This window comes from Rhodamnia argentea, chromosome 4 (assembly GCF_020921035.1).
Source record: "Rhodamnia argentea isolate NSW1041297 chromosome 4, ASM2092103v1, whole genome shotgun sequence".
Taxonomy (NCBI): Eukaryota; Viridiplantae; Streptophyta; class Magnoliopsida; order Myrtales; family Myrtaceae; genus Rhodamnia; species Rhodamnia argentea.
In genome coordinates this window covers 18,031,286-18,054,838 of record NC_063153.1, presented here as the reverse complement: position 1 = coordinate 18,054,838, position 23,553 = coordinate 18,031,286, and the positions used below count along the sequence as shown (strand labels likewise).

General features: G+C 39.2%; 2 protein-coding genes across 5 annotated transcripts; one reads left to right on the top strand and one right to left on the bottom strand.

Moving 5' to 3' along the window:
• Positions 1-486: 486 nt before the first annotated feature.
• LOC115744586 (calcium-transporting ATPase 10, plasma membrane-type-like) lies at positions 487-19,860 on the top strand. Of its 3 annotated transcripts, XM_048278169.1 has the most exons (36): positions 487-655; positions 1,236-1,322; positions 3,341-3,554; positions 5,783-5,899; positions 5,987-6,026; positions 6,531-6,637; positions 6,963-7,094; positions 7,253-7,342; positions 7,817-7,886; positions 8,267-8,337; positions 8,419-8,502; positions 8,593-8,670; positions 8,759-8,830; positions 9,513-9,596; positions 9,692-9,774; positions 9,865-9,973; positions 10,047-10,102; positions 10,319-10,361; positions 10,458-10,541; positions 10,821-10,958; positions 11,034-11,099; positions 11,198-11,296; positions 12,365-12,475; positions 13,003-13,173; positions 13,627-13,686; positions 14,121-14,285; positions 14,367-14,483; positions 14,991-15,089; positions 15,619-15,756; positions 15,856-15,956; positions 16,144-16,189; positions 16,267-16,401; positions 17,104-17,211; positions 17,297-17,388; positions 17,608-17,699; positions 19,404-19,860. In XM_048278169.1, exons 3-36 carry the CDS (start codon positions 3,393-3,395, stop codon positions 19,544-19,546), a joined length of 3,363 nt encoding a protein of 1,120 aa, XP_048134126.1. In that variant the 5' UTR covers positions 487-655; positions 1,236-1,322; positions 3,341-3,392; the 3' UTR covers positions 19,547-19,860. The 3 variants fall into 3 exon arrangements, 2 of the variants coding, with proteins under 2 accessions (XP_048134126.1, XP_048134125.1); XM_048278168.1 differs by lacking the exon at positions 1,236-1,322 and having other exon boundaries at positions 3,326-3,554; XR_007198235.1 differs by lacking the exons at positions 1,236-1,322; positions 16,267-16,401; positions 17,104-17,211; ... (1 more) ...; positions 17,608-17,699; positions 19,404-19,860 and having other exon boundaries at positions 3,326-3,554; positions 15,619-15,730; positions 16,144-16,194.
• Positions 19,467-22,430, bottom strand: LOC115744588 (choline monooxygenase, chloroplastic). Of its 2 annotated transcripts, XM_048278170.1 has the most exons (8): positions 22,078-22,430; positions 21,770-21,815; positions 21,401-21,536; positions 20,574-20,648; positions 20,270-20,482; positions 19,907-20,002; positions 19,607-19,694; positions 19,467-19,520 (listed from the first exon to the last, which is right to left on the bottom strand). In XM_048278170.1, the coding sequence occupies exons 1-7, from the start codon at positions 22,370-22,372 to the stop codon at positions 19,614-19,616; spliced, it is 942 nt and encodes a 313-aa protein (XP_048134127.1). In that variant the 5' UTR covers positions 22,373-22,430; the 3' UTR covers positions 19,467-19,520; positions 19,607-19,613. The 2 variants fall into 2 exon arrangements, with proteins under 2 accessions (XP_048134127.1, XP_030535695.2); XM_030679835.2 differs by lacking the exon at positions 19,467-19,520 and having other exon boundaries at positions 19,603-19,728; positions 22,078-22,429.
• Between the last annotated feature and the right edge of the window lie 1,123 nt (positions 22,431-23,553).

The window sequence follows — 23,553 nt, the reverse complement described above, 5'->3', positions numbered from 1 at the left end:
AGTTATTAAGGGAAATTCTTCTCATGCATACATATATACTCATGCATCATCAAAACCAGAAGGATCTTCGAGCATGGCAATAAAGTACAAGTACCGAGGATTAATATTCTTGGATTCTAATTCCACATATGAACGCATCAATTGAAATCGCAAAGAGAATTTTTGAAAGGTAGACGCGTCCAGTTAAAGGGGGAGCATTTGCATCTTTGATATTATCACCTACGGTAGAAAGGGAAGATTTGCCAGTTATAATTTCGGGATCCAGAAAATATAATTAAAGATCTGAAAAATATATTCTTTGGCGAAATCAATCTTTGAAAAGAGCGACTGTGAGGAAGAATTACGGTATCAATGCAGCAACCATGGACCCAACATTTCGAGAAAGGAAAGAATATCTATATCTATATATATATGCTTTCTGGTAACTTTGAAAAATAACCTAAGCATATATGCCCCATGACGTAATGATCTCGCAGGGGATAAAAGGGCCCAATCTATGCCGTGTAGTTCTCTCTGCCGACTTCATTCCTCAACAGGGTCGTTTGCGCTCCCCGTTGCCGATGCTCAGCAGTTCGGAAGCAGGAAGTGATCAGATACGACGTGGGCACGCCTAAGGTTTCTGCAATCTCCCTGAAAAGCTACAAGTCTCCAAAGGGTAAGTGTTGCGCACAGTGTTTCTATCCTTCCAACTTTTTTTTTTTTTTTTTTTAAAGTTAGAGGGAGCCCGGTTGACCTAGAAAAGGGGGAACAGGTCAAACGAGTTTGGTTAAATTATGAACGCTGATTACGCGCCTGAAGCGAAAGAGAGAAGAGAAACGAATGCTTTCAAGTGAAGGGCAGAGCGTGGCCTGCTGCATGATTGGGGAAGAAGCAACGTGTCCTGGACTCCTGGCATTCTTTAGTCGATTATAATGACTTCTGTTTTAAATAATGTTAAGACACCGGACCCAGACCGTGTTCCAAGTCCCACAAAGCTGTTTTCTCCTAGCTTCTGGAGATCTCTTGGTCTGCCTAGTGTGCTTTCCATTCTTCTATTACGTGGCGGGCCTGCAAGCCAACCATAAGATCTGAGCTGCCTTGGACAGGGTCGTGGCCACGATTATATGACGCCATCTGGCGCATGCGTTCTCGGATTGGACTTCCAATCACTCTGTTGTTGTTTCGCTCATCCCGTGTCCCAACATCATCTTCATCTTCTCCTTCTTATTCTCATCGCATGGTTCTTCGTCCTGCAGCGGCTACCGCCATTGTCTCCGAGCAGTTGGTTTCCTTGCTGCGAAGTTCCTGTCTTCCCGATACCACCTGAGCTCCATTCGTTAAAGGTAAGCATTTGCAAAACATCTCGTGATTCTTTTCAGAATAATCATGTGGATACCGCGTCTCGTCTCACTATCAGTATCGACAAAGACGGTAAAAGGGTCTCTTGATTTGTCCGCCCTTAATGCTTTCACGGCCGGGGATGACCTTATGACCTGACCGCCACCCCAATCTCCACCTACTCTAGCTAGTTTGGGATCGAATGCTATAAATCCGGTGGATGGATACCAAGGGATCCATCACACTTTTACCAGTCGAAAATTTTGCCTGGGTTTGGGGTACCTGGTAAGATCGCATGGCTTGTGGGAATGTGCTTCAGTTTAGAAGAAGGGCGAAAATGTCAAGTTTTGCAGTTGAGAAATTGCGGAAGAAGTTGACGGTAAGGACAGCGGGTATGTCGGGATTTGCGGTGGACTAATGACCGTCCACATTTTATTACGTCTTGCATAGAGTTTTGCAAAAGTTGCATTATCCGTCGGCAGAGTCGTATCGAAAACAGGAATGCCCGCAAATCGGAAATCTTGTCCTTTTCTGTCAAAGTCACATGGTCGTAATTGAGCGGAGCGGTGGTCCAATCGTAGCGTGCAACGGAAGGAAAGGGCGGTGAGCAAAAGCAGCTCACCTCTCTGAAAGCGAGGGGGGGGAGGTGGCACGCTGTGGTCGAGCCCAGTGTCACGTTCGATGCCCCCGAGTCCCATAGGATAGTTGATGCAGCCCACGGGGTTCCCCTGCTTTGTATTCGCGGTCACATGGGTTCGAACCCAACTTGCTCCTGGCCCAAGTCATTTCCATCTCCACCTTGAAAAAGTTCATGTAGTTTCCTGAACTATTCAGAATCATCCAAATCACTTTTTAATTCCCTTTCGAATTAGATTAGAACATAGGTCCTTGGAGTTTAGGTTATATACGCCATTTACGAGGAAGGTATTTCGAGTTACTTCTTGAGACGATCGTATCATGATTTGCTATGCTCAACACATACAATAATATGATATTAAATGCATTTGATTAAGATTTCTCGCTCAGATAGATTGGATTTATGTAAGAATTGTTATTGAAATAAAGAAGAATACATGTAAGGTTATTTTGTTTTAGATTTGTGTGAACAAGCTTGTTAAATAGGGAAAAACAAAAGGGAAAGCATATCTATCTTTTTATGATTTGTTTATTTTTCGGTCGAAGTGATCTGTGCATTGACAATTGTGATCTTTTCATAAATTACGGTTCCCGCTCTTATGCGGGTCTAAATTCGAGGGGCGGGCCTCGGGTATGAGGGTAACTGACAAACCGACCAATTGGAATATTTTCTGTGAGTCCAGAGGGGAGCGGTTGCATTTTGTGCAGAGAGGCGATAAAGAAATCAGTAGACGGTACCTTTTTTGAATCGTACGCCTCCTCCGTTGCCATTTCCATCGCATGCCTGTTTTTCACCCTTCCCCTCTCGTAACCGTCTCCTTCTCACATTTTCTTTCTTTTTAATTTTTTTTCCTTTTGTTTTTATTTTATTTTTTTTATTTTCCCTCCTCCTTCGGTCGCTAGCCACGGGCGAGGGAGGCCAATCGTCCCATTCCTTCTGCATTTTCAGCATCCCACCATTTCGCAACACCGACGGATAACGATCGTTGGGAAAACCGCTTCTAACTCACGATTCGAGTGCGTGGCCTCAATTTGAATCTCCTCACTGGGCGTGAGGTTGGTGACGGAGGGTGACAAATTACCTAACCAACCCAGTGACCGTGGCATCTTCTACCATAGAGGTAGGAGTGATATTGAGGGATCCGAGCCGTCTATTTCGAAATAGATGATCTGGATTCATCCACGTCATCAAATTTCAAAATTTTAAAAAAAGTTATGTGAATCAATTTAGACCATTCATTTTTTATTTGGACGGTTTGGATCGATTATATCACCCTTAACATTGTCACTCCTTTAGTCTTACTCCCTCTCTTTACTTGCGGTTTTGTTCTCACGAGTGTGCTGAGGCTGTGAGTGGTGTTTTTCATTTGTTGTGGCGGTTTTGCAGAGAAGGGACTCGAGTGGGTGACTGTCGGTGTCGTTCACCCCGCGACAGTAGAATGGATGAACCGCCCAGTATTTCTTCGCCCTACCGGCGTCAGCGTGATTTGGAGGTTGGAGGTGGACGCTCCGGCGTTTTCGCTGAGGATGAGTCCTCTGATGGTGCTTTCGACATCACCAGCACTAAACACGTCTCCGTCGATCGTCTCAGGCGATGGAGGGTAATCTATTCCTTTCTTTTCTGCATTTCTCCTTTCTCTTTTGTTTTCGTAGTTTTCGGCTGCAGTTGATCGCTTGCTATTTTAAACCTCTTTGTGATATCATCTCTCCAGTTGATTAAACGCGTTACGCGTCATTGTCCATATCTGTCCGTCTTCTTTTTAACGTAATACCTGCGCCGAATCATCGATTATATTATGTATGAATGTTGACTTCTTTGTTCTCTCTTGACTCGCACACCAAAATGAAGAGAATGATCTGTGATTTTTTTGGTCTGCGGGTCGTGAGTAGATGAGAAAGGCAGTTTGACATTTAAATTTCTTAGAACTTCTCAGTTGCTCTAGGCCGAGATCGGACTTAGTATTTAATTTGATTATATACATTGTTCATATTGCATAAGTGGAATTCGAGGTTCTAGTTACTCCATGTAAACCTAATATTATAATCTTAGGTGTGTCTGTTCTTTTTCTCCCCCATGAACTTTTGACGAATTAAACCTATCATCCATTGCCTCTCACAAAACGATTGAGGAATTGACCTGTAAGTTTGAAGTTTCTTGTAAGGTTCTTGGAAAGACGGGTAGGTTTTCATTGCACCTGTAAACAAAGTTGGTGAGGTCCTAGACGGCAGTCAACTAATACAATCACTCACCCACTCCTTATCAATGTAAAGATGTAGATGTGTTTAAGAAGTAACAAGGAAGATATGCTCAAGTATAGGTGACTCGGACCGTGTGACGTGTTTGTGGTGAGCAAAGTCTCAAGATGCTCAACTATTCAAGCTAGATAAAGGGCATGGGTGTGTGTGCTTCCAATATGTAAAATAAGGTCACGTGGCAGATTGATGTTCAATTGTACCTCAGGGAAGCAAAGAATGAAGCAACGAGTGTGTCTAGGAATATGAATGCAATTTTAAGGAGAACGTTTCGGTGCAATTGGACAAGTTGAAGGAACGGATTGGAAACTTTGATGGGAGAGTTCCTCAAAGCAAGTAAATATTGTTGTTCTTGAAGTTCCATATAATTTGTCGTGATGGTCTAGTTTCCTCCATTTAGAGGAGAGTAAGCAAACCACATACAAGGCATGAGTCTCAAGATATTGACATGATTGCCAAATTTTGGTGAAAATATTTTGTCGGTGGTCTATGACACAAATCATGGCCCCGTTGGACATTGCAAGATCATAGCTACTCCATGATATATCTCCCAAAGATTATGAGTTTACGACATTGTTATGAGTATCAGAGGTCTATTGCAATATAGTCTGTTTGACTTCCTTATTTGTAAACTTGGAGCTTGATTCTAGATTAAGATTAAAAGAGTCTATGGAAAATGGTTAGTGTTCCAAGGGGCTTCAAGATGGTAATTACTCTAGTATATTTCCCCAAGTTTGATTATTCTTATCAACACTAGAGGTCCATAGGGAGTTGCTCTGTTTGACTTTCTTATTTCTCTACTTGGAACAAGGTTTCACTGATAGATTCTTGGCTAGAAGAGTGTTAAATATGTTTGGATTATCCTTATTAAGATGCTCATGGAAGTGACTTTAGTTTCTGAGGGGTTCTGTGCATGTGAGTTGCGTGATGCAGGGCCTGTTTGCTTGCGCTTATCAACGACTTCTGACTAATATTTATGAATTCTCCCCCAGAATTCGAGGGAAAAAAACTGTTCAAGATTCCAAAATTATGGAAATATTTTGTGAGATCCTGCATGTTGACATTTGAATAATTTGAAAGGTTTTAAGTATTACTGATTACATAAAAGGAAAAGTGTGAATGGTGTAGAATTACAAAGGTAAAAGTTAGTCCAGTCACCTCAAAGGTCAAACTCAGAAGCTTTTTATGTTACAAGGGATTCCTTCTTCACGACTTGCTGTTTATTACCGCTTTTTCTTTTTTTGTGTTTCTCTTTTTGGTTTTTAAATAATAGTATCCAAATTGAGTTTCCAATTCATATATGGATGTCCTTTATCCACATCATATACTTGAATAGTGGGTATCGTCCTATGTCATGGCTCATATTTAACAGATCTCCATTAAACTTTTATCTTACAAACTTTTCAGACTTTATTCCTTGCCCCGTGACAATTTTCTATATTACTTAGGACGAACTATGATTTTTGAGTCATGATATAGAGGTCGGATGACGTCTAATTGCTTATGTGGTTGATAAATCATTTGGATTGTTGTGAATTCTTTTAATCCTCATTTACCTAATTATGTGTGCTTGTAGCAAGCTGCACTCGTGTTGAACGCCTCTCGACGATTTAGATACACCCTTGACTTGAAGAAGGAAGAACAGGTGAAGATAACGTTGCAGAAAATTAGAGCTCACGCTCAGGCCATACGCGTAAGTAGATTAGATCAGAGTTTTGATCTTTTAGAGCGACATCTTTTATGTACCTATGACATCTAACTGAGCTTTTCATTGCATCAGGCTGCACAGCTTTTTCAAGAACAATGTCGACAACCTAATGGTGCTTATTTCCCCTTCTTGTGCTTAATTGTCCCTAGGCGCAAGCTTTGATACATTCAGGGTGTCTTTCTCTTTGGACATAAATAAGTTAGTGAACTGTCACCATGCTCGTGCTATGCATGCCAAAATGGGGAGTAAAATAATCCATTACTGATGCGCAGGAGTAGTTTTATATTGCAGCTCTCCTTCAATTTAGCCATATATGGGACATTGATATTTCCATCCTTGCAGTGGTTTCTAGCTCCTCCTTCACCGTTTCCTTTCAGTATTGCTAGCGTGCTAGTTTGTTGACGTTTCTTTTTGTTTATAATCTCTTCTCATCTTCTATTGAGGCATTGAAAAGTCTGTAGAATCTATGTTCCTGAGTTGTACCATGTCTTTGTGCCAAAGACATTTTGGCATGAAAATGATTGTGTACATGTAGTTCACTTCTTTGGTTTGACATGATCACACTATGCAGCTGGAAAATCTTATGTAAATTCTTCTTTTCCTCCTTGTTTTCCAGGAATCTCAGAAAGGCCCATCCCAAAAGGTGATTTTGGGATCAGTCAAGAGCAACTTGCTTTGATGACCAGAGACAATAATGTTTCTACTCTGGGGGACTATGGAGGGGTAATTATCCCAAAAGAGCATGCTTCTGCTTCTGTTGAGAAAAATGTGGCATCTTGCCTTGGAATTTTAAGTGACATGTGTTGCATCCGACAACTGCTTTCTGTCTTCTATCCCCTTTCTATTGAGAAAACTGTGACTTTTCCAAGAGCTGATGTATTTTGCAGCACTGCAGCAAAGGGTGGTGCTAGAAAATCAACAAATAACTCGTCTCCTTTTTTCTAGTCAGAATAGTTAAAATTGTTCGAACATCTAAAAGAAGGAGGAAAAAAGTGACTTTGGAGATGCTTTTTGTGTCTGTGATTTAATCTGGCGATTGAATGATTAGGTTAAAGGACTAGCCGAGTTGTTGAAGACAAATTTGGATAAGGGTATTCATGGAGATGATGCTGATTTATTGGCTCGAAAGAACACATATGGATCAAATACATACCCTCGGAAGAAAGGAAGGAGTTTTTGGGTAATCTCTTTGACATTATCCCCATTCAATTTTTTTCCTCTTTCTTCTTCGGTTTAGACACACAGGTTTTGTTTGTTGATTAAGTGTAGACTACCTACTTTTCTCATCTAGTTGTTAATCTTCTCATCAGTACTTCTTTTGTCTTTTGTATCATGTAGATGTTCCTTTGGGAAGCCTGGCAAGATCTTACTTTGATCATACTGATAATAGCAGCAGTCGCTTCTTTGGTACTCGGAATAAAGACGGAGGTGGGCCTGGCCTGCTCACATACGAGTGGATATTGTGATTTGTCTTAGTTTCTTTCTAGTTGCTTTCATGTGTTCTCATTCGTTGCCCAAGCTGACATAATCAAAATAAACAAACGTATATGAAAGCTTTGCTGAAAGATTTTGAAAAACTTCTTGGTCCATATAATGGTCCTTTCTCGGATTAGTTTCCTGTGTATGCCAGCACAATGATGCATTGCCGTAGGGACAAAATAACTTTCTATCGAGATGGACCACTTATCACTTGTAAAACTAGTCTTGCAATTATTTTTTTGTCAAAACAAGTGAACACATGTATCTCTATCAGACAAGCGGTGCTTATGCCTCATCTGTCATGTGTCATGTGAATTCTGTTTTTTCTTTTTGAAGCCTTTGGTTTTTTTGTATGATCTATGAGTCTTCAATCATTTTTTATTCTAAGATTGATTATGCAATCTATTCCGTGTGCTTTTTTAGGGCATTAAGGAAGGATGGTATGATGGTGGGAGCATTGCTTTTGCTGTTATTCTCGTCATTGTTGTCACAGGTAGGATTCAGTTTGATTACAAGACCCGTTTGCATTGGATTTTAGCTAATTCCATCGTGGTGATGCAGCAAATGTTTTGGGTAACTGATCAGATGGTAGCTTAATATACTCAGGAGCATGTTATCATGCTGCATATTTTCTTCTGATTGATCAGATCATGACTTTTATGCCCAGGAGACATGTTATACTGCTGCATTGTTTTAGTTTCTTCTGATAAGGTTGCAGAATAATTCGACAAGAGAAAGCAATCAATGTGTTGATTTGCAGTAAATAGTTTAGTTTCTTCACTATGGATGCTGTTGACTGCTGTGAGATGCAATGACTTTGGAATTGTTCGTCATAAGTTAGTCTCTTAATTGGTGTTGGTTTTTTGTCTGCAGCAATAAGTGATTACAGACAGTCTCTGCAGTTTCAAAACTTAAATGAGGAGAAAAGAAATATACACTTGGAGGTGGGTACTTTTTATGAGATGTATGTCTTATGCTCTTCTCTTTCCCGTATGCATTTGGATGAAGGTGTTGCATGTTTATAGGTTGTCAGAGGCGGCAGAAGAGTGGAAGTTTCAATATATGATATTGTTGTCGGTGATGTTATTCCCCTTAATATTGGTGATCAGGCAAGTAACTTAAACCAGTTCTGGATTTGGTACCCTGCCCTTGTGGACGCTGGATATGTTCTTATATGTGATGTTTACTTTTCTCTCCAGGTTCCTGCAGATGGAGTCTTGATTTCTGGTCACTCCCTGGCGATTGATGAATCTAGCATGACTGGAGAGAGCAAAATTGTAATGTGTTGTGGATATTTTGCTCTCATTGGGCAATTAATCTATTCACAAGCTGGTCTTTCTTATTTAATTCTGTCATTTTGATCAGGTTCACAAGGATGGAAGAGATCCCTTTCTAATGTCTGGTTGCAAAGTTGCCGATGGCCACGGCAGTATGCTTGTGAGATTTTTTCCATTCTACTACTTTGCTTTCCTCAGCATACTTGTCAATGCTCTTATCTCGCATTACAGAGAAGATCTGTATTTCATGAGATAGCTTATTATTCTCTTGCAACATATTTCTACTGTACACGATTTTTTGCTAAATGTTCGTGGAAAATTGGTAGTTAGGAGTTCTTGAGCTAATTTGGTAAAGGAACATGACTCTTTCAATTTCAACTCTCTGTTTTGAAATAGAGGGTGGACCCTTAAAGTGATGAGTCACTTGTTCTTAGATAAGTAAATCCTGTTTGTTTGTAATCTTTTAGTTACTCGAAGGAAAAGAGAGGTGAAAATTTTATGTGGAAAGAAGCTCACTTTACTGATTAAAGAAAAGATTTTAAGAAAGTACTGGAATATTTAGAACGACATGTTTGTTCTCTTCTTGAAGCCACATCAAATTTGAATTGAATGAACCACTCCATTCCTTGGAACATGCACTTATACCCTTCTCTTTGCCTGTCTCTCAATGGATTTTAAGCTGCAAGTATCTGTATATGCTTTTGTCTCTTATATCAGAAGTTAGTTTGTCAAGATTGCTGCTTCCTGAGATGGGGTTACTCTGTTCCAAGTCCGTCTTTATCACAAATCAAGGCTTTATTCCAGCTGTATTCTGCCTCACATTTAAAATTTTTGCCTCTCAGGTGACGAGTGTGGGGATTAATACTGAGTGGGGTTTGCTCATGGCTAGTATTTCGGAAGATACTGGGGAAGAGACACCCCTGCAGGTGAGTTTCTTTAAACTCTTTTTATCATTTCCATTTTATTTTTTTGATAGATATGGATTTTGCTAGTCATTCTGATTTCTTCATTCTTATATTAGGTTCGGTTGAATGGGGTTGCTACTTTCATTGGTATTGTTGGACTGTCTGTAGCTGTTGTTGTTTTGGTTGTTCTTTTGGCAAGGTAACTGCTGCTGTTTAAAAAAATGCAATTGCAGTTAATTAGGTCCACAAATTGAAATCGTAAGATCTTACGAACTCAAGCTTCTTGCAGATATTTTACTGGCCATACAAAAAATCCAGATGGGACTGTTCAGTTTAAGGCTGGGAAAACCAGTGTTAGCGATGCTGTAGATGGAGCAATCAAAATAATCACTGTTGCAGTAAGTGTATTTCTGATGGAATAGTTTTGCAAATTATATCAGTTAGCTCTTAAATAACTTTTAAACTTTCCAGGTTACCATTGTGGTAGTTGCAGTACCTGAAGGGCTCCCTTTAGCTGTTACACTGACGTAAGTTTGTCCCCTATAATGAACTAATTTTTCAATGATATTTGTGCGGTCCTTTCCATGTTACTGTTGTGTTTTATCACATTTGATTTTGTAGAGTTTGATTTAGCTGGATAGTGTCTCATCTCAATAATAATCTGTGTGGTCTTTGAATGAGTTTATGTGAAAGTTTACAATGTTCATTTGTCTCTCATTTTTTACCTTTGATTCGATGAACAGGCTTGCTTACTCAATGAGAAAAATGATGGCGGACAAAGCTTTGGTATGGAGATGATTTTCCCCTCCTTACATCGACCTTCATTTGAATGTTTTACGGCAGTAAAAGGGAATTCCTAATCACCAATAGTAAAAATTTCAGGTTCGAAGGCTTTCTGCATGCGAGACTATGGGCTCTGCCACAACTATCTGCAGTGATAAAACTGGAACCTTGACTTTAAATGAGGTATGTTTTGTTACAGGTTGCTTTTTCTGATCCAAGCATGGTGTCAAGGACTCCTAAATTGCCGTTTATCTGAGTGCAAGTAGATTTGAACTATTTCAGAGCTGTACAGCTGTTGTAGCAGTGAAATATTCTTGCGCACAGATATCATATGATGGTGCTATTGATAACATTAGTTTTAGGTTAATAGTTTGACTATGAATGATCCTATAGTAAGTCATGCTTTTGGAAAGAAACTTTGAGACCCTTGATAATTTGAAGAAAATGTCCATTATGTGACAGATGACTGTGGTCGAGGCCTATGCTTGTGGAAGAAAAGTTGATCCTCCAGACAGCAACTCACAGTTATCGACTTCTCTGATCTCTCTATTGATTGAAGGCATTGCTCAGAATTCAAATGGCAGTGTTTATGTGCCTGAGGTGAGGCTGTAGCATCAGTAATGGCTGTTTAGTAACGGTTACCAATAATAACTTCATGTGTTTGAACTTCTTTAGACTGGGGGAGATGTAGAGCTGTCCGGTTCACCAACTGAAAAGGCCATTTTACAGTGGGGGATCAAGGTTCATGCTTAAGTTTTCTATTGCTTTCCTATCTTTGGTTCATCTATTTGATTCAGGTGCAATATCATGTTAAACTAATCATGATGCTTTATTTGCAGCTGGGGATGGATTTTGAAGCTATTAGGTCAAGATCCTCTATAATTCATGTTTTCCCTTTCAATTCTGAGAAAAAACGAGGTGGAGTTGCTGTAAAGCTGGTATGCTTCTCAGTCTTTGGTTTTAGTGATCATGAATGCACTGCCGAGGCGGACGTTTATAATAATTACGTCATGCACACATTGGCTTATGGTTATCGTATTGGTTTGTGAATCTTGTAATGCAGATTGGCTAGAATAAAAAAATCTAGTCTTGCAGACAGTACCAGTGTCATTGGAACAACTTTTGAGCTTGTACTGAGTTGATATAACAATAACTGAAGTTTTGGCAAAATGTTTGTGTACGTGAAAATAACTCATAAGACAGTGAGGAGTCTGTTGTGTTTGCCCTTGAACAGCTTTACTTTGAAGGCAGTATTAGTTTGGTGCTTTTCTTTGTGCTTACCATTTTAAATTTGTCTTAAGGACAATGACGTTAAGGCCTCCAAGGTACGGTAAAACTTCGGATCACAATTTCACATAGGGATGGCTTGGTTGGGGGTGTCTGAAGGACTATATTGTAATTGAATCTGGATTAGTAAGTTCTAGAAACTTTAAAGTACTTATCATTTCAAAGTAAATAATTATAGGTCTCCTGAGCTTAAATTTCTAAAGATTATATCCCAAGTCTATTTTTATAGCTATACTAGACTAAATAGAACAAATCTAAATGATATTGAGTCGACAAGATCGGCTCCTTCAATCATCTGATTTTGTCACGTAGGATGCGACTCCGCTTAAGATGCCAACATGATCAGATCTGGATATTGGTTAAGATGGAACAGTACATGGATCCTAGTATCAGATTTGAGATTTTACTCGCCATTACTATGGGCAAAGCCATGCATCCTTTCTGTATGATAGTCGTGTAAAGGCCATTAACTGTGGGGTTCATGAACCATTGAATCTCTTTCTTTAACTCTTTGGTGGTCTGAAGAAAAAAAGAATTTGCTGTTATAAGGGAACTAACTTTTGGTCTTGGCTAGTACTAGGTTATGATGCATACCCAAATTGCGCACAGTTATTGGGTTGAGCTGTGACAGTGTTAAATGTCCTGCATATTTGTGCTACAATTGTATAGTGATGAATGTAAGCCATAATTAATGATTGTTTTTTGTCTTTCATGCGCAGCCCGACTCAGAAGTTCGCATACACTGGAAAGGAGCTGCTGAATTAGTTTTGGCTTCTTGTACTAAGTACATGGATGCAAATGATCAAGTGGTAGCAATGGATGAAGATAAGGTTGGGAAATAATTGACTATTGTTATCTATACCAATTCAATGGCTGTTATGGTTTTTCTTGCCTATAGTACCACAGTACTATTGTAGTTTGCGATACTTTTTGACGAAATTTCATTTCTTTGCTGCAATGTTCTTTCTGTGATGGCATAGCACACACTCTGGTACTGCACTTATGTTCTTCGTGATATTATAACTTGACATGTTTCCGGTCTTATTTTAATCATTTAGTTTTGGAAGTTTTGTGAATTACTCATTACATTCCATGGGAGGCAGATCTTGAGTCCTCCGAACTACTCTTTCCAACACAACTATTCTTGATTACCTTGGTTTGCATGTGTATCTCATGTTTGGTACTTTTATATTCATGTTTATGTTTTTATTTATTGTTGAGGTTCTTAAATCTTCTCATTAAGAGATTAGGCTTTTTCCTAGTCTTAGAGGTACTGTGTAAATTGTTTTCTGGCCTGTCACTAGTCATTGACAGTATTGACGGAAGATCTTTAAATGAGTTCTTTCTTGTTTTGCAGAAGATGTACTTTAGACAGGCTATTGAAGATATGGCTGCGGGCAGTCTACGCTGTGTTACCATTGCATATAGACCCTATGACATAAAAGAAGTTCCTCTAGATGAAGAACAGTTAAGCAAATGGGCATTACCTGAGGATGAGCTTATTTTACTGGCTATTGTAGGCATAAAGGTATATTCTTGTCAAGCTTATTTTACATTATATTAAGTAAAAGGGACATTGATTTTTATTTGTTCTTATTTTGGTCATGAAAGGTTCCCTGCCTGATGATGTGACTTTTGGAATGTTTTAAATTGTTGGAGGTTTTCTGACATTCAGAGAAAACTTCTGCTTTGGATATTCCAGTGCTTTCCATGACCTTGAGGAGTTCTTATTGTGGACCTAGGAGAAGTTTAATGTTTGTGTCATTTCATTGACACCGGCTTGTTGATCCAATTTTTGTTTAAATGATCTTTTGGAATCCCGTAGAACTCTGTCTTGGTACAAGTGGCTGGCAAGTGAAGACTGAAAACATTTTCTTAAATTTGGCTGGATGCATTGTTAATCATTTGCTAGACTCACTCTTGGTATTGTGCAGTTTAATTGTAGGAATAATAAATTCTCTTATACGTTCATACCGTGCAGGATCCTTGTCGTCCTGGAGTGAAAGATGCAGTGAAACTCTGCCAAAATGCTGGAGTTAAGGTACTTGTAATTTTGATTATTTGTTAAGACCGGTTATTTGGGGATATGATCCTTCGTCCCTTCTGCTGTTTTTATTTTATTTTATTCATTGTTATTTCTGTAACTCAAGATTTGAGTTTCTCATCATTTGCATCCTTTTAGGTGGTCATATTGGATATTTATGTTGGTTCGATGCTTTTGGATTGAGCATAATTTATCCTTGTATAATGAGGTTATTATGAAGGCTAAGACGTTGAGATTCTGTTTATCGACCACGATTGCGAAGTGCATTGTCATTTAGTCGTATCAGTGTAGGGTGCTTCAAACATTTCTTTCTGAGGATGCTAATCATTGATGCTGGATTTCCAATAGTAATCTTCTGCAGCATGACAGATTGAGGATAGGTACTTATCTAGATGTGACCTCAGTATGAAATGCATCTTATTGGGTGATAGGTACGAATGGTTACTGGTGATAATCTTCAAACTGCCAAAGCAATTGCTTTGGAATGCGGGATACTAGATCCAGAAGCAGATGCTACTGCGCCAAACCTTATTGAAGGAAAAGCTTTTCGTTCCTTAACTGATACGGAAAGAGAAAAAGCTGCTGAGAATATATCAGTATGGCATTGCTTTCTTTTGTGTAATCAATAATGTCTTCTGTTCGAGGGTATGCCAACAATCTTTCTGTTCTTGCACCAGGTTATGGGAAGATCATCTCCTAATGACAAGCTTCTGCTTGTTCAAGCGTTGAGAAGGCGAGGACACGTTGTAGCTGTGACTGGGGATGGCACTAATGATGCTCCTGCTCTACACGAGGTTGACACCATTTTTCTGGGGGTTCCTTGGATGTGCTACTGGTGTTATCACCTTTTTCATTGATCCATGACTTCTGTCATTCTAGCATCTCTAAGATTCAGCAGACACACCAGACCAAGATGCCTTGAAGTCTTTTGACATAACTGGTTTATATAGTCTTCAAGTCCCTAGATGTCTCATAGCATCTTTCTTTTCTGTTTTTTCATAGTCTCATAGTATCTTGCTGCGCAGTCTGTTGGTATATTTGTTTGTAGTCTTGGAGTCACTCCAGAGTCTGGAAGTTGGCTTGTTCTTGCATCTCTTATAAGGTGGATAGATTGCAAGTTTTTAAAAAATGTAGAATCTTAGCTTGCCATGCTTTTAGAAAAAAATTTGTTGTCATGTATGGCTCTTGAGCATTCATTTCTTTGGTCCACATATAGCAGTGCACTAATGCTGTGCCTTGACTTTGAACTCTTTTCATCTAATAATTTGTTTCTTGGATGCCTATTTGATCTTGGAATTCAGGCAGATATTGGCCTTGCGATGGGTATTCAAGGGACAGAAGTTGCAAAAGAGAGTTCGGACATTATAATTTTGGATGATAATTTTGCTTCTGTTGTTAAGGTTGGTTAATCGACGATGATCTTCCATGGTATACTGCCTGAATTTAATTAAAATAGGAATTCAGCATGTTCATGACATATTTGACTTTTCTGAAGAGAGGTGTCAACTAATGGCAGATAGATATAGTGGAGCTTGAGTACATTAGCAACTTGGAGAGTTTTCTCCAAGGAAAGATTTGTACTAATTTGACTGGATTAAGATTGGTTTCATGCAACTTGACTTGACTTGGGTACCTAGTCTTTTTTTTTTTTTTAATTTCGGTCAGAAACTTGGGTACCTAGTCTAGATTTCTCAAAGGAGTCAATAGTAAAATTTCGCCTGCACATCTGGAGATTTTTTTATATGTAAAACTGCAATAGAATTGGGTCTTCGCAAATTTTTTCTTACTTAATGCTTAGTGGAATATTTGTTCCGCATTGTCAACTTAATGATTTTGACTATTGTGATTTATGATTTTGATTTCGGGGTTGATTAACCCTTAAAAAGTGCAGTGATGGTTGACAGACTTCAAATTACCTGTGGAATGTAGGTCGTCAGGTGGGGAAGATCTGTGTATGCAAATATTCAAAAATTTATCCAGTTTCAGCTTACAGTTAACGTTGCAGCTCTTGTCATAAACGTTGTTGCTGCTGTTTCCACAGGTGATGTTCCACTGAATGCAGTACAGGTACTCTCTCTTCCACCCCCACCCCCCCACCCCCTGTGATGCAGACCTCCACATGAGATTTGCTTTCTCTAGTTCTGAATTTTTTTTCTTTTCTTGCAGCTTCTCTGGGTTAATCTTATCATGGACACCCTTGGAGCATTAGCACTGGCTACGGAGCCTCCAACTGACCACCTTATGCATAGGCCTCCAGTCGGTAGGAGGTAAGAGTGAGTGCTTGTTTTGGGTGCAAGATACATCAAGAATTTCAGTCCCAAGCTTGGAGATTGTGTTTTTTCTTTCCCTGTTTCTTTAGATCTGTATCGCGACATCTTCACTTGCTGGAACCTGTTGTTTATCCCTTACTCTTTCTTTGACTATGCACTGACTGGCTGATTTTCTCAATTGCAGAGAGCCTCTTATTACAAATATCATGTGGAGGAATTTATTGATACAGGTATGGCCACTAACACTTCATACGAAAGAGTTTTTGCTGGCTTTTTGCTCCTAACACTGTAGAGTTTGGATCTTTAGGCTGCCTATCAAGTGAGTGTCCTGCTTGTCCTCAATTTCCGAGGTAAAAGCTTACTGAATTTGGAGCATGATACCAGCAATCATGCTAACAAAGTGAAGAATACACTGATCTTCAACGCGTTCGTCCTTTGCCAAGTAAGTTTGGCGCCTTACAGTCAAAGAATGCAGTACAATTGAAGATTCTGGGCTGCTATTGTTAAGATTACTTGTGCATTTAACTTTTATCGGAATTGAATGGGTTGGATCTCTAGTTAGGACATTTGGCAATATGATTATTTCATCAGCTGAGAAAGATTGAATGATCTGCAAGCTGTACTTCAACATTGAATCTATTTTCTTGTGCAGCGAAAGAAATTGATTTTCAATTGCTTGCAAGTTGGTTTCTCTGTGGCATTCTTGTTGTTTGAAGAAAACTACTCCCTCTGAGAGAGAGAGAGAGAGAGAGAGAGATCCCTGCAGTGTGCCTACTAGCACATTTTCTACATATGTATGGAAGCCAAACACTCCAGAGCTCCAAATTCTGGAGGGTGAGCACTTGGAAAGCATGTATATCATTCAGAGCCTGGATTCTCTCTTGTTTCTTGTTTGTTGACAATTAAATTGTTGATACCTGGACGGCATCTACAGTGCCCTTATTATAATTGGTTAGTATAAATGTTGCGCTGATTCTGATTCATATAGTCTGGGCATCAGCTCGAGGAGCACATTGATAATGGATTTTCATTTCTATCTAGGCTTTGCCTGTATTCATGATGCTATTATCAAGTTGATTGACAATTCTCACTATTTTTCTCTTAACCCACAATTTTGACAAGCATGTGAATGTTGAATCTTCAGATATTCAATGAATTTAATGCCCGGAAACCAGATGAGTTCAATGTTTTCAAGGGAATAACGAAGAATCGTCTCTTCATGGGAATAGTAGGTCTGACTCTTGTACTTCAGGTGAGAAACTTCCAGCTTCTTTCTTGATTGAGTTAAGATATCATGTAAGAATATCTGATGATCTTTTATCTTGCCTTCTCTTTAGGTCATTATCATAGAGTTTCTCGGGAAGTTTACTTCAACAGTGAGACTTAATTGGAAGCAGTGGATCATATCTATTGTTATTGCTTTTATCAGGTCTGTAGCTTGTACCATTCGAATTCTTATTATTCCCTACGGAGAGCTTCTTATAACGTTCTAATTCTTGTTACCTTTCTATTATATTTGGGTTTTGTTGGTGCATTGAATAATGAACATTATGGAAAGAACAATAACACCACTGACCACATGCTCTCTGTTAAATTTGTCGGCTCTTTACCAATGGTTCCTTTATGGTTTTCACTTCTTTGAAAACAGTTGGCCTCTGGCTGTTGTTGGAAAGCTAATACCCGTCCCCGAAACTTTGATTCATGTGTATTTTGCAAGAATATGCTGTCGACGAGGTAGAAGTAAGAGTTCTTTGCTCCTTTTCTGTGCGCACTAAGCTCCCAAGATTTTCAGTTGCCTAGCCGCTAATTTTCCTTTTCCTCCTGCAGGTTAACCGAGTGGTGGAACAGTGTGTGTGATAGGTTAAAAATACACTTCTGACGTAGATGGTTAGAGTTCTGATGGTTAGGCTGACTACCCTTTTGGAGATGTTTTTTGTCCATTGTACATATGACTTGGGGGGAATTTCTTTTTCATAAGAGTTTTTTTTTATCGATATCTCTCTGTAAATGCAATATTTGGATTAAAAGTTGAAATGTGGTGAATTGAAGGTTGCTACGTGCTTGCAGTTTGACAAAGTCCTGTCGACTAGAAAGCTCTAGTTATCATGCTTTTCACAGGAGAAGACGGGTTCAAGAAGGCTGCATTCGAAGGACAAAAGTGGGTTTCTCGAATAAGGCTCATTTCAGCCAAGCCATTGTTGCATTTGGCTTGGTCGTTATATATACACGCCGGCTTTAAGGTTCCTTACTTCAAAAAGCTTTTGACTATTTTCATCTCTAAGGCCCCCTTACCCGTGGGTTTCTTCCATTTTGGGGTCAGATGAGATCTCGCTATCTAAAGCATCTTTTTATCCCCTAAGCAAAGCTAAGCCGATTTATAGACCTATTAGAATTACGTTTGTTGGAACATAGAGAAAAATCGAAAGGCGTCATGGGTTGAGAGTAATTTCTGCTAAAGCTCGGATGGCGTTTATATCTCAAAGAGCCTGGAAATGGAAAGCGAAAAAAGCAAGGACTTTAGGTTTTTCACCCTCACCGAACAAAATATGTGCAATTTACCCTTTGAGGTTACGATAGACCAGGCCATGGAAATGGTACATGGCATTTTCAACCGTCGGCGCATATCGTCCACTGCAATACGCTGGAGATTCGAGGCCTTTTTGAACGCCTTCGCACAAAACAATGTCTTCCATCTGCAATTCCCCAAATACGTGAGGATCGTCGCATTGCCCATGTGTTGATCCCTACGGATTAGACATAATGTTTTACTTTCTTATACCTGTACTCTTTCACTATCCTGCAGACTTCTCTCTACGAAAATCTTGTCATCCTGTAATCAAAGGAAGCGGATGAGATGAATTACTGAAAATGACGTGAAATTTGGAGGAAAAAACTTGAACCTGAATAGCTATACACATCTAACTCGATCATGTTGAGAAAACTCGCATAATTGAATTTCCTATGAACTAGAACACCATCATAGGATTCAGCATCATGGTAAATCACTAAATGTGTGGACCAATGAATTGATGGATGTGAGTAGTGTCAAAAGGGAAGAGGGACGAAAAAGAATATGGAAACAGAAATCGTGGAGGACAGTGAAAACTGTTTGTTTTCACAAGATATGATAGTAGAATAGACGGGCATATGTACAGATCTGCGTCTTTAGCTACTTAGCTCTACTTTCAAAAGGCATGCTGCCCTATGATGTACTCTATTTGCCGCTAACCTTCCGTGGTAATAGCAATCACCCAAAGGGGTGAAGGCATGTATATTAAAAGCTGCATTATGAGTTCATGTATGAGATTAATGTTTTTGTTTGATGAGGTTACTACTTTTCCTAGATATTCTGGTTTTACTACGTGCACACTATTCCATTTTTTTTTCCTGCAACGGTACTGGAATTTCTGAAAGAACATTCAAAGTTGCTAATTGATACTCCAGGGACTAACTGGAATTTAGATCACCTTGAGAGAATCTTTCAGAAAATAGTCAAATATCACAAGGCATTTCCTGGGTCCCAGGGGCAGTACAAGATTTGTGTCCATCCATGGTCCGTACCTATAAAAACAGTAAACCTCAACTAGAGAAGAGAAGTAAGATTAACTGCTTTATCCATACCGAAAATCTGATGACTGAATTATCACCTGTTTATCATGAAATTGGGATAAATGAAAGCATAAAGAGCTTTCGCTCCAAGTCGGTCAAAATCATCGGCACTGCCGGCTGATCCACCTTCACATATTTGTAGACTTACTTTTTCATGTATCTAGGACGAAGCAATGACTAAAATGAAAACCATAAACAGTTGCAGATATTAAGTAACAACCATACAATAAGTTTTACTCTGTAAAAAGTATTGAGGATGATTCCAGGGAAATGCAGGAACAACGCTTACATATAGGGAATGGGCATTATGAAAATGTACAATTTGTGACCAGTCATACCGTGGTGGAGTAAGAGTCCAGCTTGAGACCAGACGCTAGGCCCTTGTGTGCATATGGTACATGATAGCCACCATCTAAATAATTGTCACAGAAAACCTACAAGAATGAACAATTTCTATCAGTTGCCTGAGAATCATCACTGAGACAAGGATTGGAATTTCTCTGTCAAGATTTGAAATCTGAATCTAGTTTAAAATTTTTAAAGGATGGTCAAATGATTTTAAGAAAGCTGATAATATAATCATCCTTGAAGCATTAGACAATCGAAGCAGTAAAAAATTACACTATACAGAGCAGAACCAAGGATACTGATTAAAACACGATAAGAGGCAGCAAATTAAAATCAAAAGAGCAGCTACAGACCTTCCAGTTACACTCAACGGTGTATTCACGACTACAAAGATAAGTTAGTGATGGATCGATGCAGCTGTTGCCCAGAATATCTACACAGCTACCAGCCCATTCCTTTGCTGCTATGTCACTTTCAACTTTGTGAGCGGGTGAAACATCTTTCTCGAAATTGAGAAGAACAAATGGGCCCCAAGTAGCTACTTTTAGTGGTACGAGCCCAAACTCCTGCATCACACAGCCGCAAGCAACCTCAATATCATATTATTTGAAAATGCTGCACAACAATAGGAATGAGATATAAGTAACAATTGCCTGCCTTTACATCAAAGTTTCGGATTCCTTTGATTCGAGTTGCTCTGAGGAGGGCTCCATTCAGTGCGTAAGTCCACCCCTGCGGAAAAAGCAAGATAACTTGGTCTGCTTATCACGTGGTATAAGTAGATTTACCATCACAAAGCTTGTATTTAGTTGTTAGTCTCCTCAATGACGCAAGGTATTCAAATTTCAAAGAGAAGTTCAACAAGAAATAGCAAGTGCCAATATAGACTTAGAAGCATTTCCAAAGTGCATCTGCATAAACGATCTACGAAAGCTTTGAATACTTTCTTCATGGGTAGATTGCTGATCTTTTTTGGGTCGTAAATGCATTCCAATTGTTTCAATAGCATGATAATGGAAAGAATCTGCTTATAAATCTATTACTTTCACCCAGCACGTTTTCTCTCAAACTCAACTGCTATGTGATGCGTTCATCATTAATCAAGTCGGGATGAAAAATGACTTGCCATTGCTTTTAAATCTCAAGATAGAGATCATTATAGGAAAATTTGGTGTTCCAATGTGCTATCAATAAGTTAAATACTCAAAGCAATCTTCAACTACGCTACTCTGTAAGCATTTATCACATGAGTTGCAGCACAATGAGATGCATTCCAAACAAGATAGAGTAAAGGTTTGCTTGAAATGAGCCTTTTGCTTTATCCATTCAAGAACACAGTGAATCAGATTGCCAAACTATCGGCATCGATTTCCTTTTAACCAACCGTCATCAAGGAACAAAAGTTTACAAGAAAATGGAAGAACAACCATATAACTCTTGACTTCTTAGGTTTAACATGAAAATGAAAATGAAAATGAACTAACATGGTATGGGCACACAAAGCACGACTTCCTGCCACTTCCTGATGCAAGAAGAGAAGCATGATGGCGACAGACATTGTGAAAGGCATGGATTTTTCCATTCTCATCTCGACACACCACAAATTCTACATTTCCCAATCTGCAGCATTTAACCATAACTGGGATTTTGGAAGTCATGCCTAAACAGAGAAACAAAACGGTAATTTAACTAGGAAAGGTGCTGTTTCTAATTATCTCACTCCTGTACATAAAAGAATTGTCCCGAGAATGAAAACCATAGCAAAAGGGAGAAAATTTTTCAGACTATGATAAAGTCAAGTGGTTACTCCGTGCCACAGAGCATAGTAATTGCTTACTGACGCTCCTCAGTACCTGCCAGTGAAGAAGTCCTGAGGCGATTTAACCTGATCCGTGTATCCTGACGGTCAAGAAAGAGCGACGACAGTATATGTCAGGAAACACTTAAATCCATAATCCAGTCCAACAATTAAAAGGAAAGTCAAAGTGAGATGTCAAAAGACAGGAAACAGAAGAACATAAATCCGGCCGGTTATGAAAGTCATCGTCCCGAACTGGATCGGACAGATACCCAAGGAACAAAGCCAATTCACGTCCTTAAGAACAAATTGAGTCGAAAGCATGAAGCTTGAGGAGAGGAAATGAAATCGAAGAGGACGGACCAACAGCCTGCCAGCCTCGATAGAAGACGCGATCGAGCTCGAGGTCGAGGAAAGAAGGGTCGGTGTACCACGAGCTCGGCGGAGTCAAGGCCTCTTCAATTGGCAGCTCCGGGTCGAAGTCGTCCACCGGCGACTTTGTTGCAGACGGTGCCACTGAGCCGAGACAAGTGGTGGGATGAGTCATGACTCGGTGGAGCGGCGTATGAGTGGTGCGGTGATTGAGTCGAGCCCTGCGAGATTGACAGATGAGCGGAGACACGGGTTTGATGACGAGCATCGTCGTGGCCATGGACATGGTTTGGTTGCTTCCGGTGCGGTGGCCGGGATGTTCGGACTGCGTTGACTCCCAGTTACTAGCGCCTTTAAGCTATCTTCGTTAGGCACGCCGGCACTATAATCTCTTCTCTTCCTTTTCGTTCGTTTATAGACGAATTTCCCCTTTTCATGCTCTTAAATTTCTGCTTAATATTAAAGCCATTAAAACCTTTCAGATTATTCAAATATTAACAGAAACAATTGTACATAACACTCTGACGATCCTTTTAAAGTTAAAATAATCTTTTTCTTTTTCAGATTTTACGGTAAAGTCAATGGCAGAAGTTACAAGCAAATGAAAAGAGCATCAATAATCGAATTTCGAGCTTTCTTAGTTATTAACGACAGTTATTTCTTTCATGAACAATCTATTTGTCTCTTATGTAATCGATAGCGTGAATATAAGAAAAGATGAAACTTATCATTGTTCTTTAAAATAGAGATACCAAATGGGTGGATCGGATCGGATCGAATATAGTCCTATCCATATTGACCAATTTAATCAGCTTTTATTCATATTCGTGCAAGTCTGATTTAATGATCCATATTCGACCTGACCCGATCCGTAGTACTTAAAAAAACTTCTATATTTAACTGAATTATGGAATTTCTTTTTTTTAATATTTTTATTTTATTTTGTTCTATTTTCTATTTTATTTTCCTTTTCGCCAACAGCTAAAGACAATGATCGAGACGTGGCATTCTACTTCTTGGAACAATTTTTATATTCTTTAATTTTATTTTTAAATTTTCTTTCTTTCTTTTACTTCTAAAAAAATAAAATATAATTTAAAAAAAATACAAATTAATAAATTTTACGAGCTGAGCAAATTGTAAATATGTTGGGTTTGTCTAGCTAAATGGGTTGTAAATGGATTCAAAGATAAACCCATTATCAGGCTTAAAATTCATACCCATTAACAATCAATTCACACCCATTAACACTAGGGGTGAGCAAAAAGGACCACCCGGACCGGACCGGACCGGGACCGATGGTCCGGTTCCCAATTTTAGGGAGATCCGGTCCGGTTCCCGATTCCTAAAATTGGAACCGGTGATAGGGTGGTCCGGTTCCCGGTTCCAAGGCCTAGGATCGGACCGGACCACCCGGACCGGACCGATCCTTTTTTAAAAAATTTTTTTTTTTAAAACAAACCGAAC